At 42.3% G+C, this 15,136-nt stretch overlaps 1 protein-coding gene across 1 annotated transcript in view; it reads left to right on the forward strand.

The window, feature by feature from the left end:
• Positions 1-15,136, forward strand: part of CPS1 (carbamoyl-phosphate synthase 1) — a 129,766-nt gene that overhangs the window by 30,811 nt on the left and 83,819 nt on the right. The window contains exons 9-14 of the mRNA XM_090041226.1: positions 557-698; positions 3,389-3,466; positions 4,815-4,913; positions 5,636-5,731; positions 12,312-12,501; positions 13,012-13,169. Coding sequence (XP_089897352.1) covers positions 557-698; positions 3,389-3,466; positions 4,815-4,913; positions 5,636-5,731; positions 12,312-12,501; positions 13,012-13,169 — 763 coding nt within the window. The remainder of the gene's footprint in view (positions 1-556; positions 699-3,388; positions 3,467-4,814; positions 4,914-5,635; positions 5,732-12,311; positions 12,502-13,011; positions 13,170-15,136) is intronic.

Below are 15,136 nucleotides of genomic sequence, written 5' to 3' on the forward strand. Positions count from 1 at the left end.
GGCTGGTATACCTTGCTTCTCAGCTTGGCTGGAATGCCATGCTAAGAGGACTGTATTGCTTCTAGTGCCCAAACTAATATGGGTTTCTCTGAACAGCGCTGTGTTGTGCCATGAGGTCATACTCTTTATTTCTTTTTTACAGCAATTCATCTTGTTCCTTTAAAATTATCCTGCCAAATAAATTGTTCCTTTTGAGGCCACTTGGAAACCATTTGTTCTAAATGGTCCAATTGAGCTAAAGGATATCTCTGTTTTAACTTTATTGTCTTATCATAGTGATTGTGATACTGGCTATAGCAATTGAACAGCTGCTGCTGGGTAGCTATAAACTCTGAACTGTCAGACCTGCTTGTGCTAGGTGCTGGCTGGAAGAAGGATTTGTGGCTTTCTGTTAGCTTTGCTAATTGTGCACTTGTATAATGGGAATTTTCAGCACTCTGCTTTTGCTAAGTACCATACAATACTAACTCCAGTGTTTTTCTTCTGCTCTTCATGTGCACTGTTCCTTTTATCCCTTACCTCTCTGTCCCTTTCCTCTTTTTCTATCTGTCATCAGAGGGCAGAATCAACCCGTGTTGAGTGCAGTGAATGGACAGGCTTTCATTACTGCTCAGAATCACGGTTATGCGATTGACAGCAGCACCCTCCCTCCTGGTTGGAAACCCCTTTTTGTGAATGCCAATGATCAAACAAATGAGGTAGGTGCAAACTTTCCAGATATCTGCTCAAGCAAGGGTTTAGATAGTGTCCCCTATCCGTTGTTCATTTCACTCGGATATCTTGCTCAAGCCTGCTCTATCTGGAGGGGCAATTTTATTGGTTATACATCATGAGCGGGTGCTCCATAAGAACCCTTTTCCTGTCAGTTTGATTATCTGATTATATTTTGTGTTCAGTGGTACTGCTCTCTCAGCTGGCAAGGCAGTAAATCAATGCAGTGACCCTTGTATTATCACACAGTCGGTTAACCAAGTTGTAGAATCAGTGCAGAGACCCCCACAAAGCTTTTTGGGGTGCTGCCCCATAAAGATTAGGTTGATTTAATACCTTTAATGGATATCAGCCTATATCTCCAGTCCAGTGCCCTATTGTGCCAGACACTGCATAAGTGGCCTGAAAGTGTTTGTAATCTAACTAGACAAGGAGTAGGAGTGAAGATGGCAAAATAGAGAGAAGAGAAGTGACTTGCTTAAATTACCCAGTAAGTCAGCGGATGAGCAGGGACAGAACCCGCACTTCCTGACCCCCATTCAGTGCCCTACCTGCTAGATTAAGCTGCCTCTTGTAAGTCTTCATTGACCTGTGGATTCAAAAATACTGCTGAAAAATAGGTATTTAAAAAAATAATTCCTCTTGGGAGAAATCTCCCTGTCCTCTTGTATTAGTCCCACCTCACATCAAACCTGACAGGTTGGACGCTGTGCTGTGCTAATATAAACTCAATAGACTTTTGAGAAGCCAAACTAAGGATAAGCATTTCCAGCAGATGAATTTAATATATGTATGTATGTTTGCCAGCTGGTGCTGTCCTTCCTTGAATAAATTTCTGACTAGAGGTAGAATAATAATGCAACCCCCTTCCTAACCTCTTCAAAAAAACCCCCAGAGACAAACTCTTCAAAGCCTGTTATTGTTTGTTTCACCTTTACAATGGGCTTGCTCTCCCCCTTTTTTGTTTTCATGGAGATTGAAGCAGAGAAACTTTTCTGGGAAAGTATTTGGAGGCAAACTTCAGAGTTATGTGGAAAACTGGAGTAAAGCCCCAGGATAGTCCTTCTGTGGGGACTAAACTAGAGACTTCTAGATCTACATGTATTGCTTAGTTAATAGGATCTCCATTTAGTTGTAGACCCAAACCTCTGCAAGTGTTCTGGCCTTTAGAGCCTATCGAGGAGCTTCGCTGTTTTGGTACAGATGGCACAAGCATTCACAGAAATAGAATTTGACAACCACACATCAGCACTGTACCTAGACTTCTGGCGGCCCCAGGTGAACTTTTAGTATCTCCCCCAACCTTTGCCAGAGATAATGATAATAATAATCAGACAATGGAAAAAAAACATCCATTTTTGGGTCCCCTTTTTATCTGGGCCCCAGGCAGTTGCTCTGTTCACCCATGCCTGTGTCCGAGTGTGCCACACACGTAAGTTCCTTTGCACTAATCTCATCAGGGAAGAGAGTCTGTACCAGAGCTTAGCAAAGCAATGCAGATGCCAGATATTAATTCAGAACTAAACATTTGAAAAGATACATATATAGAAATAGCTGGTAAACTCAGAGAAACTCTTATCTCCTCATGGTTATTTCATGACATGTAATTCAGTTCTTCATTCCACGCTAATTATAGGAAAGCATCTTAACCAGCACCTATCACTCCCCCCGTCTCAGCCAAGAGCCCAATACTCTGAGCCATTTTTGGCCCCTGACCTGAACAACACCCCTGCTCTGTAAATGCAGCTGGAATCTAATCTTGCTGTTCCACCTAGGTGATTAGATATGGAGCCTGCACTTGTTGAACTCTTTCCCCCTCTCTCCACCCCTTCTGGTTCCTTCTGGGAAGCTCTGTCTTCTCATCTTCCACCTAGTAGAGTTGCCCACTAGTCATGCAGAAATGGCTGTCATGGGAGCCATTCCAATCCTGTCTCCTAGAATTCAGTTCCTGATTGTCATGCCATACAAGAGAAGTCTTAGGCCTCCAACTCCAGCTTGTCTGAAACTGCAAACAGCGGCTTCAAGTAAAGCTTGGGCAATTCTGCAGCTTTCCTGGGACCAGCACAGTGGTCTAATTGTCCCATCTCAGCAATGGCCTGGGAAAGAAGCAACCTGACCTCAATCACATTCCACAGCATCCACAATTGTTGCATTGTCTTGTGCTAAAGAGACTAGGTGACATCCATTTTTATTCAACTCAAACAAGAAAAGAAAGTAGAGTTAGAGCAGAGATAAATTTGGTCCATTGTTTCCAGCAGGACTGAGGCCAGACTGGGGCAGTAAATGCAGATTTTCTACTCCAGCCTCCTTCAGGGTGACCTTTTATTACTGTATATTTTCCCCCCCACCTGCTCTGTTATTCTGTGTGGAAGGAGCCTCACATATCTTTTCTCTTAAGTGCCTACAATTCGATAACACTTTAAAGCATTCGCTTCTCAGCTGCACACAACCCAATGGGCTACACTGACGCTGTAGCGTGAGTAAAGATTGAGCAGCTCAGTGGCTTACTGGATAAAACATTGTTTGAAGACCTGGAATGAAATGAGTTTCAACTCAGCATCCCCTAAAAGCATACTGGTTCTTGACCTTTAATACCTTCAGGGTGGTAAGCAGTAGCTCTCTGTTATTTCACTCATTACCAGGAAGGTGTCTAAGGCAATCATTTCTATCCCTGCAGGGAATTATGCACGAGACCAAACCAATTTTCACAGCACAGTTCTACCCAGAGGCCAGCGCGGGGCCAACGGACACGGAGGTACTGTACAGGGATTGATTCTAGTTTGGTTTTGGAGTTGCTGAAGGAGTGTGCATTGAGTATAGATCAGGTAAAGTGAAAATCTTTATGCACTGATGCTCTTAAATCCTGTTTTCATAGAAGTGAGGCCCTTAGTAAAGGTCCCAATCCTGTATAGTCTTACTCATGTTTAACACAATCCAAAGCTCATTGAAATCAACTCCCATCAACTCTATTCGCACGAGTAGTAGAAAATATTTGGACAATGTACATGCTTTTGGTCCTTGTGGGACCTTTTGTGTGCGTGAGTGGATAATTTCTGTGCAGAATATTGTTTGCGGACTTAAATCTTAGCAGGACTGGGCTGAAATTTCTTGAACCTGTGATGGCTGCAAAAAGAAACTTTCTGTCTCAAAAAAATATCTAGATGCTATTTCTAATAAACCTATTAACATTTTAATACATTTGAGTTCCACTTCTAAACATTGTAATTGTGGAGTTATGTAAGTGGATTCATACTCATTCACCTTTATTCTCCTAGCTGAAATGAAATGTTAATCCCTCTTCTGTGATCTCACACAAATTCTTTAGCAACTGGTTGCATAGTCACAGAATACGACTAAGCAGCAGGGGACGTTGCAAGGAAAAACAACGTCTGAGCATAAATATATTATGTGGTACCTGTAGGGAAAGGAAGCAGAAAGAGTGTTTAGAAATGATATAATTTAATGTTATATTTATGTCTCAAAGTGAATCTCTCAGTAGCAAGGAAGTTCTTACCACTTCAGAGGGGAATCTCAGAGAACTTAAAAGCCACCCTTAGACTTCACTTTCCAAGCTGCCATGCAGTTTCATTGTTTTGAACACATTTTATAGCGTACTGTATATCCTTAGAGATCTGCAGTCTGACTGAAGGACAAACATGTGCCCAATCAATTTTCAGGTTAATAACAAACAACTGTTATAAATATATATAACAGGGCCCTTTCTCAGTTGGTGTAAATCCTCATAGCTCCATTGGTCTGGTTAAGTGTACAGTACTTAGATTTTGAACTCATATATCCCTTATGTATTAGCACATATATTCAACTGTGTATGTATTTGTTAAGTGCTTTTTCTTTGTGTTCTCTTTCTTGAGGCTTTCTTACTTTTTTGACTTAGGTTCATCTGCTAGGTCAAAAAGTATGATGAAAATTAGAAATATAGGGCCAATTTTTTTGCTAATATAAATCAAAGATGCTGATATCAGTGAAGCTAAGCTGATTTACACCACCTAACTCTCTGGCCTGCAGCAAGTTTGTTTTTCCTTAACTTTCATAATTTGTTTAGCTCCATTTTGGGTGCTTAAATATGTGTTTATCTTTCCCAGTTGCTATTCGATTCATTTATTTCACTGATTAAGAAGGGAAAAGGTACTACCATTGCCTCAGCGCTGCCCAAGGCCAGAGCTACCGCTTCTAGAGTTGAGGTCAGTATATTAATGACCTTTATTTTTATCTGTCGGTCACTGAGTAGCTGTGACTTGAATTAACTCAAATGTAGAAAATGCTTTGCATGAACATGTAGCTGGGAAACTGGAGTATGGGACTCCCTCACAGAAGCTCCATTATAGATTTCTTTTTGTCTTTTATTAAGTCTTTCTATTCCTATGTGCAGGTTTTGTGTATATGTCTTTGTATGTTCTTAAAACAGAATCCATGTTTATCACGAAGATCTCTGTCCCAAGGCACATCCTGTAGTTCAGTCTAGCATCAAACTGAAGCTGTGTTGCCAGCACATAAGTTATTTGTTTCATGAGCAGGATGTTATAATAAATGGTTCCTTTCAAATGCACCAGGGCTTTGAATAAAAAATATAAAACAGAGCAGTGGGAAGCCAAAATGAAACACGGTAGTCTACACAGAAATAAAATAATCAATGTATTTATTCTGTATTTTGTGCAAAACTTAATGTGTATGCATTTCTTTAGCCAAATATACATGTGATGGGTTCAATAAAACTTTTCCTGTGAAGCTGGAAATAAAGCTGCAGTTTTTCTGAAGGTGGCTTTTCATTTTTCCTTAGACCTTCTGGTTTCTTTTTGTAATTCAACATTGTTCCATACTGTAAGGTTCTTTTTTCCAAGCTCTAACTCCTATGCTTTGTAGCATTTAAAAAAATCATATTAATTGTTGCATACTTTTTCCCCAGGTCTCCAAAGTTCTCATCCTAGGATCTGGGGGTCTATCAATTGGGCAGGCAGGGGAATTTGATTACTCTGGATCACAGGCTGTTAAAGCCATGAAGGTGAGATAACACACAAGAATGTTGTTCAACTTTTTTCCTTTGTTGCAACTTAGATGATCACTTATTTGCTTATTCTAAAACTGTGGATTTATGACTTTTTTTTTCTATTGGTGAATTGTTGGCCCATTGATCTGAGTTTGTTTGCAGCATGGATTCTTGGGGGGAATAATTATGCATAGTTGGAATTTGAATGTTATCCTTTGGATTGTCCTGGTCCTTGACTCCTTGCTCTTCATTGTGATGTGTGTTGCTTATATCTCTCTAATAGAATACCTGTAATTTTTAAAAAGGGGAATATAGTGAATGGCAAACAATGCACTTTGTAAATGAATGGTGTGACAAAGGGTAGTTTGCATTCAAGTTCGTGAAACTTGTCTGATTTTTCAGCTCTTTTGCAGATAAATTGTTATTCATTGAAATGCTAGTGGGAAATGAATGTGATGAAGTCATTAGTAATAAGGGAATAGAAAAGCCATGCTTTTTGGTGAAATTGTTTATGAATTGTTTGCACTCTCCTATTAGTGTTTCCAACTAAAATAGTGTTTATTGTAAATGAAATAAGATACATTTTAAAATCAGGGTTTAATGTGCTTTGCAAAGTAGCTGAAGATGAACTAGAAGAAGCAGAATCCTATATGACAGGGTTACTGTCATATAGTATAAGGCCAGTGTAACCAGGTCTTCCTTCCTCTACCTCTGTCACTCACACACTCATCTGGAAAAAAATGGAGACTTCATGACACTGCCAGATATACAGCCGGTGCAGCTGTTGACTGCAGAGTATGTAGTTTGGAGAAGCCCTGAAACTGCTCTCAGTTGTCAGGGCAATTCAAGCCCCCAAGTTAAAATAAAATCAGGAAAGAGGAAAGGTAACTTAAATATCTCCCCACGTTCCTTCCCAATAGATTTGATTCATCCTGCATCCTACACTCCTGCATCAGGGTGAGACTTACAGTAACTGAGAACTGAACCCCAAATGTTGTAAAGCATTGTTTTACATGTGCTTTATTAATCTGCATTGCCAAGCCTAGCATTTTGTGTAAAGTGTTCACATGTTCAGTTAATCAATACCAAATCAGGAGATGAGAGTCCTGGACCTGGGTAGTCTCTGTACAAATAGCATCTTGAATTTTAAAGGTGTGCACCTTTTTTTTGTCTCCGTCTTCCAAACTTAGTTCTACAGGTTTCCCTCGCTTTATGTGGGTTCTGTACGTGTGAATTCGCTCTTATGTGATGACCCTTTCTTTACCAAAAAATCATTATATGTGAGGTAAATTCACTCTTATGCGATCGGTGTGGTGGAAGCCAGCAGTCAGCTGCTATGTGCGGTGCATTGTGGGAGTGACACACACCAAAATATAGTCTCCTGTGCTCCTCCTGCGTTGGCTGCGACATGTGTTTCTGGCCATCCCCATAATGATAGTGCCCTGAGCTTGTGTGTACTGTCTGCTGTTGTTGAATACCAAAAGTGTCTTGTAAAAGTGGTAGAAATGGGTCTGGGGATCAGTACAGTTGAGGTCTTGGAACGTATCCCTATTTGTTGCATTGTAAAGTGGGTTCTCTTTATGCAAAATTGAGTTATGCACCATTTTTCGAGGAATGCATGTACAGCATAAAGCAAGAGAAACCTGTACTGTGTAGTTTTTGTCCTAAATTTTGCTAGCTTGACCTTCTAGAATACCCCTTTTTTCTTCTCGCCACCAGCCAGCTGTTGTGATCTTGGCATTAATCAGCCATTCCAGAGGCAGCATTTGCTCTCCCTGACCTTGCCTCCGGCACTGGTGATTTACAATAGCATGCCAAAGATGAGGCAGCTGGTCATCACCCACCAAGGGAAAACTACATCGTGTGGGTGGCAGAAAATGGGGGAAGGTAACACAAGGAGAAAGTGAGAGGCTAAAGGTCTTTCTTTGCCAAACTTTCACTTCACCATTTAAAACAACATAATTTAGACACTGATTTGCCCACCCTTTCTGTTTATTAAGCCTGAGCTCAACAAGACAAATAATTCTGTGTTTTAATCCATCCCTTAGGTATGTGCATAACTAAGTCGTATTGAGTGAATTTGTAGCCATGATAAAGACCTGAAGAATGCATTGCATTCAAAAGCGTATATAAGCCTGTCCTAACCATGTAGGTGGTCCAAACAAAAATATCACCTGCAAAAATCCTTCTCTCTCACAGGTTAGTTTAAACTTAAACTCCTGTTGAATTAGGGCCTCATTTGTGAAGTTTTGGAACAATTAAGTATTGCTTGCATGAATGTTCAGGGAAAGCAAATACGCCATGAGGTGTAGTACCTGTAAATACTGGTGAGCAGTGCAAATAGGCTTGCAGCCATTTAAAAACCTTGTTTTACTGTTTGTTGTATTCACTAACCTATTCTAAATAAATATGACAGTTATGCAAACAGAACAAAGAAGCAATATTATTATTAATTTATTATTTGTATTACAGCAATGCCTAAGATCTCTATTCAGTGTTCAGGGCTAAATGCTATAAAATACTATACTAAATACTATAAAAACACTTATTAAGAGGCAGTCCTTGCAATGAAGAGTTTATGGTTTTGGTTACAACAGAAAATTACTGGCATTTGAAAAAAATCAACAGGAAGCTGGGTGCAATAATAATAAAATAAGCATAGTCCAGTGAAAATTAATCATGCTCATTAATTATCTGTCTAGTTATTACAAGCTGGCCTTGTTGACATGCTGGCACAGAAGAAAGGACAAGGAAGCATCTGACATATACAGCTATTACAACTGGTAGGAAATTGATAGATCTACCCTGCTCAATGGAAATTTCAACAAAAATAGGGAAAAATGCTTCTGGACAAATCATCAAAGGAATATGTTATCATCATAAAACCTAAACCTTACCATATGAAAAGTATTGGCTTTCCATTGCTTCCCCAAATCCCAAACATTTTCCTTCAGCTTTTAAATCTTTTACTTTTTTTTCCCCCAAGGAAAAAAGCTTTTAAATTGAAACACCAAGTTTCCACTGGAAAAAGGAGTGTCAGCAGAAACTTTTGGCATGGTCTAATTGATGTCTTTTAAGTTATCTGAGTAAGACAAAAGAAACAGGGTGTGTGACTTAGTTGATCAATAATATATGAGCAGCTCCCCAGGCAAGCAAGCCATAAATTCATTCCACAAACAATCTGTCAAGTAGTTGTGATGATTATACAAATATGTACATATTCCAGCATGCTCACAGATTGATTATGAAAAGGAGAAAAAAAGGACCAAATTTTTTATTTCAAACCATGATTTGGTGAGCTCACTGTCTCAGTATATAGCTGAAGCCATGGGCGACTGGTGCAGTCCCACCAACCATGGAGGGGGGGGTCCCCTGCAGCTAATCCTGCTGAATGGGGGCGGGGGGAAGCAGCTGCAGCAATTGGCTGGCACTTGCAGGGGGGGGTCCCACCTGTCCCCCTGCTCATCACTTAAGCGGTGAGCACTGCTGATCAGGGGGTGCATGTGATCTCAGGGGGGCACCCCCTATGTGTCACCCCTGGCTGAAGCAATCATGTCAGTATTCTGGAGAAACGGCACAGAAATGGGTCAGTTCTCTCTTTTGGATAAGCTTTGGGATAATAAACTGATTCTGTGATTCTGTTTGGAAAAAAACTTTCTAGTGATTCCAGTAGGTCATTATTGCAAATCGTTTATAAGTTGAAGATGGCAATGGCGTAGCACAGATGCATGTGTTGAGGGTAGCAGGGATGCAGATAACTGAATAGGCCTTTGTATGATAAGTACTAGAGCTGTGCAAAACAGCATCATTTCGTTTTGACTTCTGTTTTGCCATTTTGAAGGGACAGTGTGCCTTTTTGCTGTTTTGAAGCACTGTTCCATTTCATTTAGTTGAAACTGTTTCGCTGTTTTGACACTGTCTAGATGCATTTCAACATTTTGCCCATAGACTATAATGGGGAATCATGAAAATGCCTATAATGTTGTCATTTCTTGTCCGATTTGGATGAAAATTGGCGGAATGGTAGCCCCTTCTAAGGTCACGGGTCCTGTCAAGTTTCAAGGAGATAGGTGCAGGGTTTTTGTGAAACTGCATCTCAAACTGTTCAAAGCAAAACTAATATCACTTGTTGGCAGTGGCAACGTCCTGTAAACCTGCATGCAGATTTGGGGGCCCACTTCCCCCGGCAGGAGTCTGGCACAGCCCCACAGCCCTCCTGGGGGTGCGGGCCCCTGGATTTGCGTGTAGGATGACAGTAGGGTGCCACTGCCAGTTGAGGCCAAAGCCAGCACCAGCACTGGGTTCTTCCTAGTGCTCAGTGCAGGCTACGCTGGGCAGACTTGGGTGCTGGCACTGGCTCCAGCCAGCAGCAGCAGCATGCTGTTATCTGCATGCTCTGCAGCTGGTGTGTGGAACTTTAAAAAAAAAAAGAAATGCCTTGCACTCGCTGCCTCTGGCAGTGGCAATGTGGGCTTCTGGGCACTCGTGGCAGAGTCCTCCTGTGCAGCAGGGGGCAATGGAAATTGCCCCCCTCCGCAACACCTGGTACCTGCGTGGCAGCTGCACCATCATGCAGATGCAGCATGGCTTGGCAGGGTGCCGCATACCGTCTGGGAGCTGGGGTGCATTCACCTGTCAGCCAGAGCTCCCGGTTCAATTCCTCAGCTCTCTGATCATTCCCCCAGCTGTTCCCGGGGGACGTGTTCCCCAGATCTGTGTGCAGGGTTTCAGCAGGCTGCTGCTGCTGGCTGGGGAAATAGCCCAGAGCCGCTGCCATCCTCAGCTGGTAGTAGCAGCCTGATGTCATCCTGTATCATTTAGGGCCTGTGCCCTCTGGGAAGAACTGGGGGAAGTGATCAGACAGTTGGGGAAAGTTCAGGGACCTGAACATTCCACCAGCTCCTGACTCAATTCTGCAGTCCCCAGTTTGCTTTCCCAGTCCTCAGTTCAATTTCCCAGTTCTCTGATCATTTCCCTAGCTCTTCCTGTGGGGCATGGGCCTTGGATCTGTGCGGCAGGTTTTAGCAGGCTGCAAGCTGGGGCCAGTGGAAGCGCTGCTGTCTTTCCAGCGCTCAGCACAGGGTGCACCAAGTGGTTGCAGCTGCAGCAGCAGCCTGCTGAAACCCTGTGTGCAGATCAGGGGCCTGTGTCCCCCAGGAAGAGCTGTGGGAATGATCAGAGAGCTGGAGGAAGTGATCGGAGAGCTGGGGAATCAAACTGGGAGGTAGATGTCAATATCAAAGCAATCCTTCCTCCATCTTTCCCCTCCTTCTCCTTAGTTTCAATTTAGCTGAAAGCAAGCCCAGCTTTGAAACTCGAAACTTTTTGAATTTTTCAAAACATTTTGAGTGTTGTCATTTCATTTCAAAGCTGTTTTGAAGCCTTTCATTTCATTTCAGTTTCACCAGGGGTGATGTGTAGGAGGTGCACGTGCACCCCTTCACATGGTGGTGCAACCCCTGCAAAAAGGCACTGCCAACACTGCTGGCGGCACCTGCAGGCAGTTGCTGCATGTGTCCCTTGCATGTTGCTGCAAGCATTTTCTTAGCAATATAGTAGTGTTGTAAAATTTAGATATATATAGCTCATTATGTATCATTAGGAGGTTAGGCAGATTTTACTTATGAATGCTTATGCTAAGTCATCCATTTGCTTATGCTAAGTAACCATCTTAACTGTGTCAACCATTTTCAAGTGAGTCTGTATAAGCTTGAGTGCTGTAAATGAGGTGAAACCTTGGGAATGAGAAGATGATACAACCTGGAACTGAAAACCAGACTGAAATGTGAAAGACAACATGTAACTGGTAACAGAATCTGAGATAATCTTATGCAAAAAGGTGAACGGTGATTGGTGAAGAGGCCTCCAGAAGCTTCCAGGTTTTAGTAAAAGTCCGCCCAGTGACTGAAGAAGTGGAGTCAACATCTTAGACATGCCCTCTTAAAAAAAAGACATGTAAATTAATAAAATGCATAGGCAATTTCATGCTAATGGAGTAAACAGTAAACAGAGGCAGAACTTGAGATAGGAGGAGATATGGATGGAACAAAGGAGGGACCAAGGTGGAGTAAATGCTAATAAGTATGAACCGAGGTGTATAAATGTGGAAAGAACTGATGTTCGATGCTGTTCCCTGGTTTGTTGGGTTTTTGGGAGCTTGCCTGAACCTGTCTCCATTCTGAATAAAGCTGTTGTCGAGCAATGTGTGCTGCTGTTTGCTTCCTGAGCAACTGGATCTCTGAGCAATTGGATCATCTCCCTAGTCATTGGGTGCCGCATGGGTCTAACACAGTCCATACTCTTAGAATGTCCTGGCAAGACTTTTTTTGGGAAACTTCATTTCTTCCTTCTGTGCTCTGGTTTACCACATAAGAGCTCCTTGGGCATGTATGTTGGTTACCTAAGACAGATATCTAGTCCACTGCAGCCAGGTCCTCAAAGAACTGAAATTTATTCTAGTTTCTGTGACCTGGTGTGGCATAAAAGGCATCATTTTCAGTTAATTGTGCTGTTCTTTATCAGTTGTTGGTTTATTGTTTCTTCTGGCTCATCTCTCTGAGTTAAGTATATTTAGATGGCAATTTTCATTTTCCAGGAAGAAAATGTGAAAACTGTTCTCATGAACCCCAATATTGCCTCAGTCCAAACCAATGAAGTGGGCTTAAAGCAGGCCGACACAGTCTACTTCCTCCCCATCACACCACAATTTGTCACAGAGGTCATCAAAGCAGAGAGGCCAGACGGGTTAATTTTGGGGATGGGCGGCCAGACAGCTCTTAACTGTGGTATGTATCATGGAATTGTTTTGGCTTTGTAGCTGAATTTTACGCTTATTATAGTTGGTTCTACTTGTACAAAAATGAACGTCTCAGCTACAATTCCTAATTCACTTTCAGACATATATATAAGATAGATAGTGGCCGTATCTATCAAAATGAGAAGCAACTAAAATGTACCTATTGAATATAATAATGGGCACAGCCAGAAGTGGAAATGAGATGGGGAAAGTGTGTAAAATGTTCCCCATTCAGAATGATGGGGTGGTTTTGCATTCTGTTAGCATAGGTATAAATGTTTACAGGAGATTCAGGAAAATATTCTTTTTCCCTTAAATATAAGGTATGCTTTTCTGAATGTGGGAGACTAAAAGCTGAGTTTGTTGTGGTTCTTAGCTTTAACATGGACTGCTAGCAGTAAGGTTCTCTGATGAGGAGGTCATGTATGTGAGTTGCCAGAGGTCCAGATCTCCATACACTTCTTCTTTGCACAATTTTCTAACCATATTCTCTTTTCAGGAGTGGAGTTGTTCAAACGAGGTGTTCTGCAGGAGTATGGAGTGAAGGTCCTGGGCACCTCGGTTGAATCCATCATGGCCACAGAGGACAGGCACCTATTTACTAACAAACTGATGGAAATAAATGAAAAGATTGCTCCCAGCTTTGCAGTGAAATCGGTAAATCAGATGATCCCAGTGCCAGCAGAATTAACTTTATTCTTCTTTGAAACCGATTTTCCTGTTCTGTTTAGTTTAGGGAAAGTTTAATCTGACCTAGCATGGTGTGGGTTAAACATATTCTTGTGGAAACATAGCAACTGATGGCGGTTCATAATGATTTGAAGTAGTTAAAACTGCATGTGCAATGAATGAAAGCCCAATCTGGTTGTGAAAGATAGTCATGTTACCTGAACCTCCAGTAAAATAAGTGGAATAGCAGAGCAATGTGAAGAAATTATTTAACATTACAGTGGATATTCTTTTTACAAGCTGCAACACAGGGCCAACATTTAGGTTGGTTAGGCCTCCTTTACACATTACATCTATTCAATTACTTGGCTAATTGCACACTTACCCTAATTTAGACTGGCTACATGTGCAAATTAAGTATGGTGCCTTAAAAAGGTCCAACCAGCTATGAAGTTATTGCTGGAAAATGGGTTATAACTTCATAGCTGATTTATATCCACCATTAATTTGCATGTATAGTCTGTGCCCCCGCAGCTGGGAAACTGCAGCTGCTGTGATCTTCCAGCCTCAGGGGAATCCCATGCTGCTGATGATGCTCAGCCCTGGCTGTGACCCAGGCGTAGTCATGGCTGAGATACTTGCAGCTGATGGAACAAATGTTGCATGGCAGGAAATGCAATTGTGTGGATTGTGCATTAGATCCCATTGCACCTCTATGTGCATGCAGAGGGGCCTTCTCTGTTACAGGGACCCTGTTGAAGAAAAATGGGAAAGTGAAAAATGGTGTTTGGTTCAGAGAGAGAGAGAGAAAGATTAAATCTTTTAAAAAAAAGGAACTTTGACATTAGTAAAAATGCCAGCTCAAATCTATAGTTGGGTAAGTCCAGTGAGTATACCAAGTAAAAATGTGGTCCTTTTTTAGTCAAGAGGGATGCCTCTCTGTAATTAAGGGCAAATTTGGATTTTGGAGTCCATCCTCAAATTTGTCTCATGAGTGATAATATAACGCCAGTCACTCTTTTCCCCTTACCATAATTTGTGAACTGCCTTATAGATTTCATAGACATTAGGGCTGGAAGGGACCTTGGAAGATCATTGAGTCCAGCCCCCTGCCCAAGGGGCAGGAAGTCAGCTGGGGTCACAGGATCCCAGCAAGGTAAGCATCCAGTTTGCTCTTGAAGGTGTTCAGTGTAGGTGCTTGAACCACCTCCGATGGCAGGCTGTTTCAGACCTTGGGGGCTCGGACAGTAAAGAAATTTTTCCTTATGTCCAGCCTGAAACAATCTCACAGTAATTTATGACCATTCGACCTCGTCATTCCTTGGGGCGCTCTGGTGAACAAACGTTCGCCCAGATCCTGGTGGTCACTTATAGGTGGCCATCAGATCACCCCTGAGCCTGCGCTTTTCCAGGCTAAAAAGCCCCATGGCTCTCAGCCTGTTGTCATAAGGTCTGTTTTCCTGACCTCTGATCATGCGCGTGGCTCTTCTCTGGACTCTTTCAAGCTCCTCCACATCCTTTTTGAATTGTGGAGCCCAAAACCGGACGCAGTACTCCAGCTGCGGCCTCACCAAGGCCGAGTACAAGGGGAGAATGATGTCCCGGGATTTGCTTGAGAAGCATCTATGGATGCAAGCCAGAGTTCTGGTTGCTTTAGTAGCTGCAGCATCGCATTGCAGGCTCATGTTCATCTCATGGTCAATGATGACTCCCAAGTCTCTTTCTTCTGTAGTGCTAGCCAGTGTAGCACTGCCGAGTCTATAAGGATGCTGCAGGTTTTTCCACCCAAGGTGGAGAACCTTGCATTTTTCAGTGTTAAACACCATCAGGTTCTCATCTGCCCATTTGCTGAGCCTGTCCAGGTCAGCCTGGATCACCCTCCTGTCTTCTGGTATGGATGCTTTGCCCCAAAGTTTGGTGTCATCGGCGAACTTGGCCAGTCCACTCCTGACTCC

This window comes from Crocodylus siamensis, chromosome 4 (genome assembly GCF_052110815.1).
Source record: "Crocodylus siamensis isolate JL-2025a chromosome 4, ASM5211081v1, whole genome shotgun sequence".
NCBI classification, from domain to species: domain Eukaryota; kingdom Metazoa; phylum Chordata; order Crocodylia; family Crocodylidae; genus Crocodylus; species Crocodylus siamensis.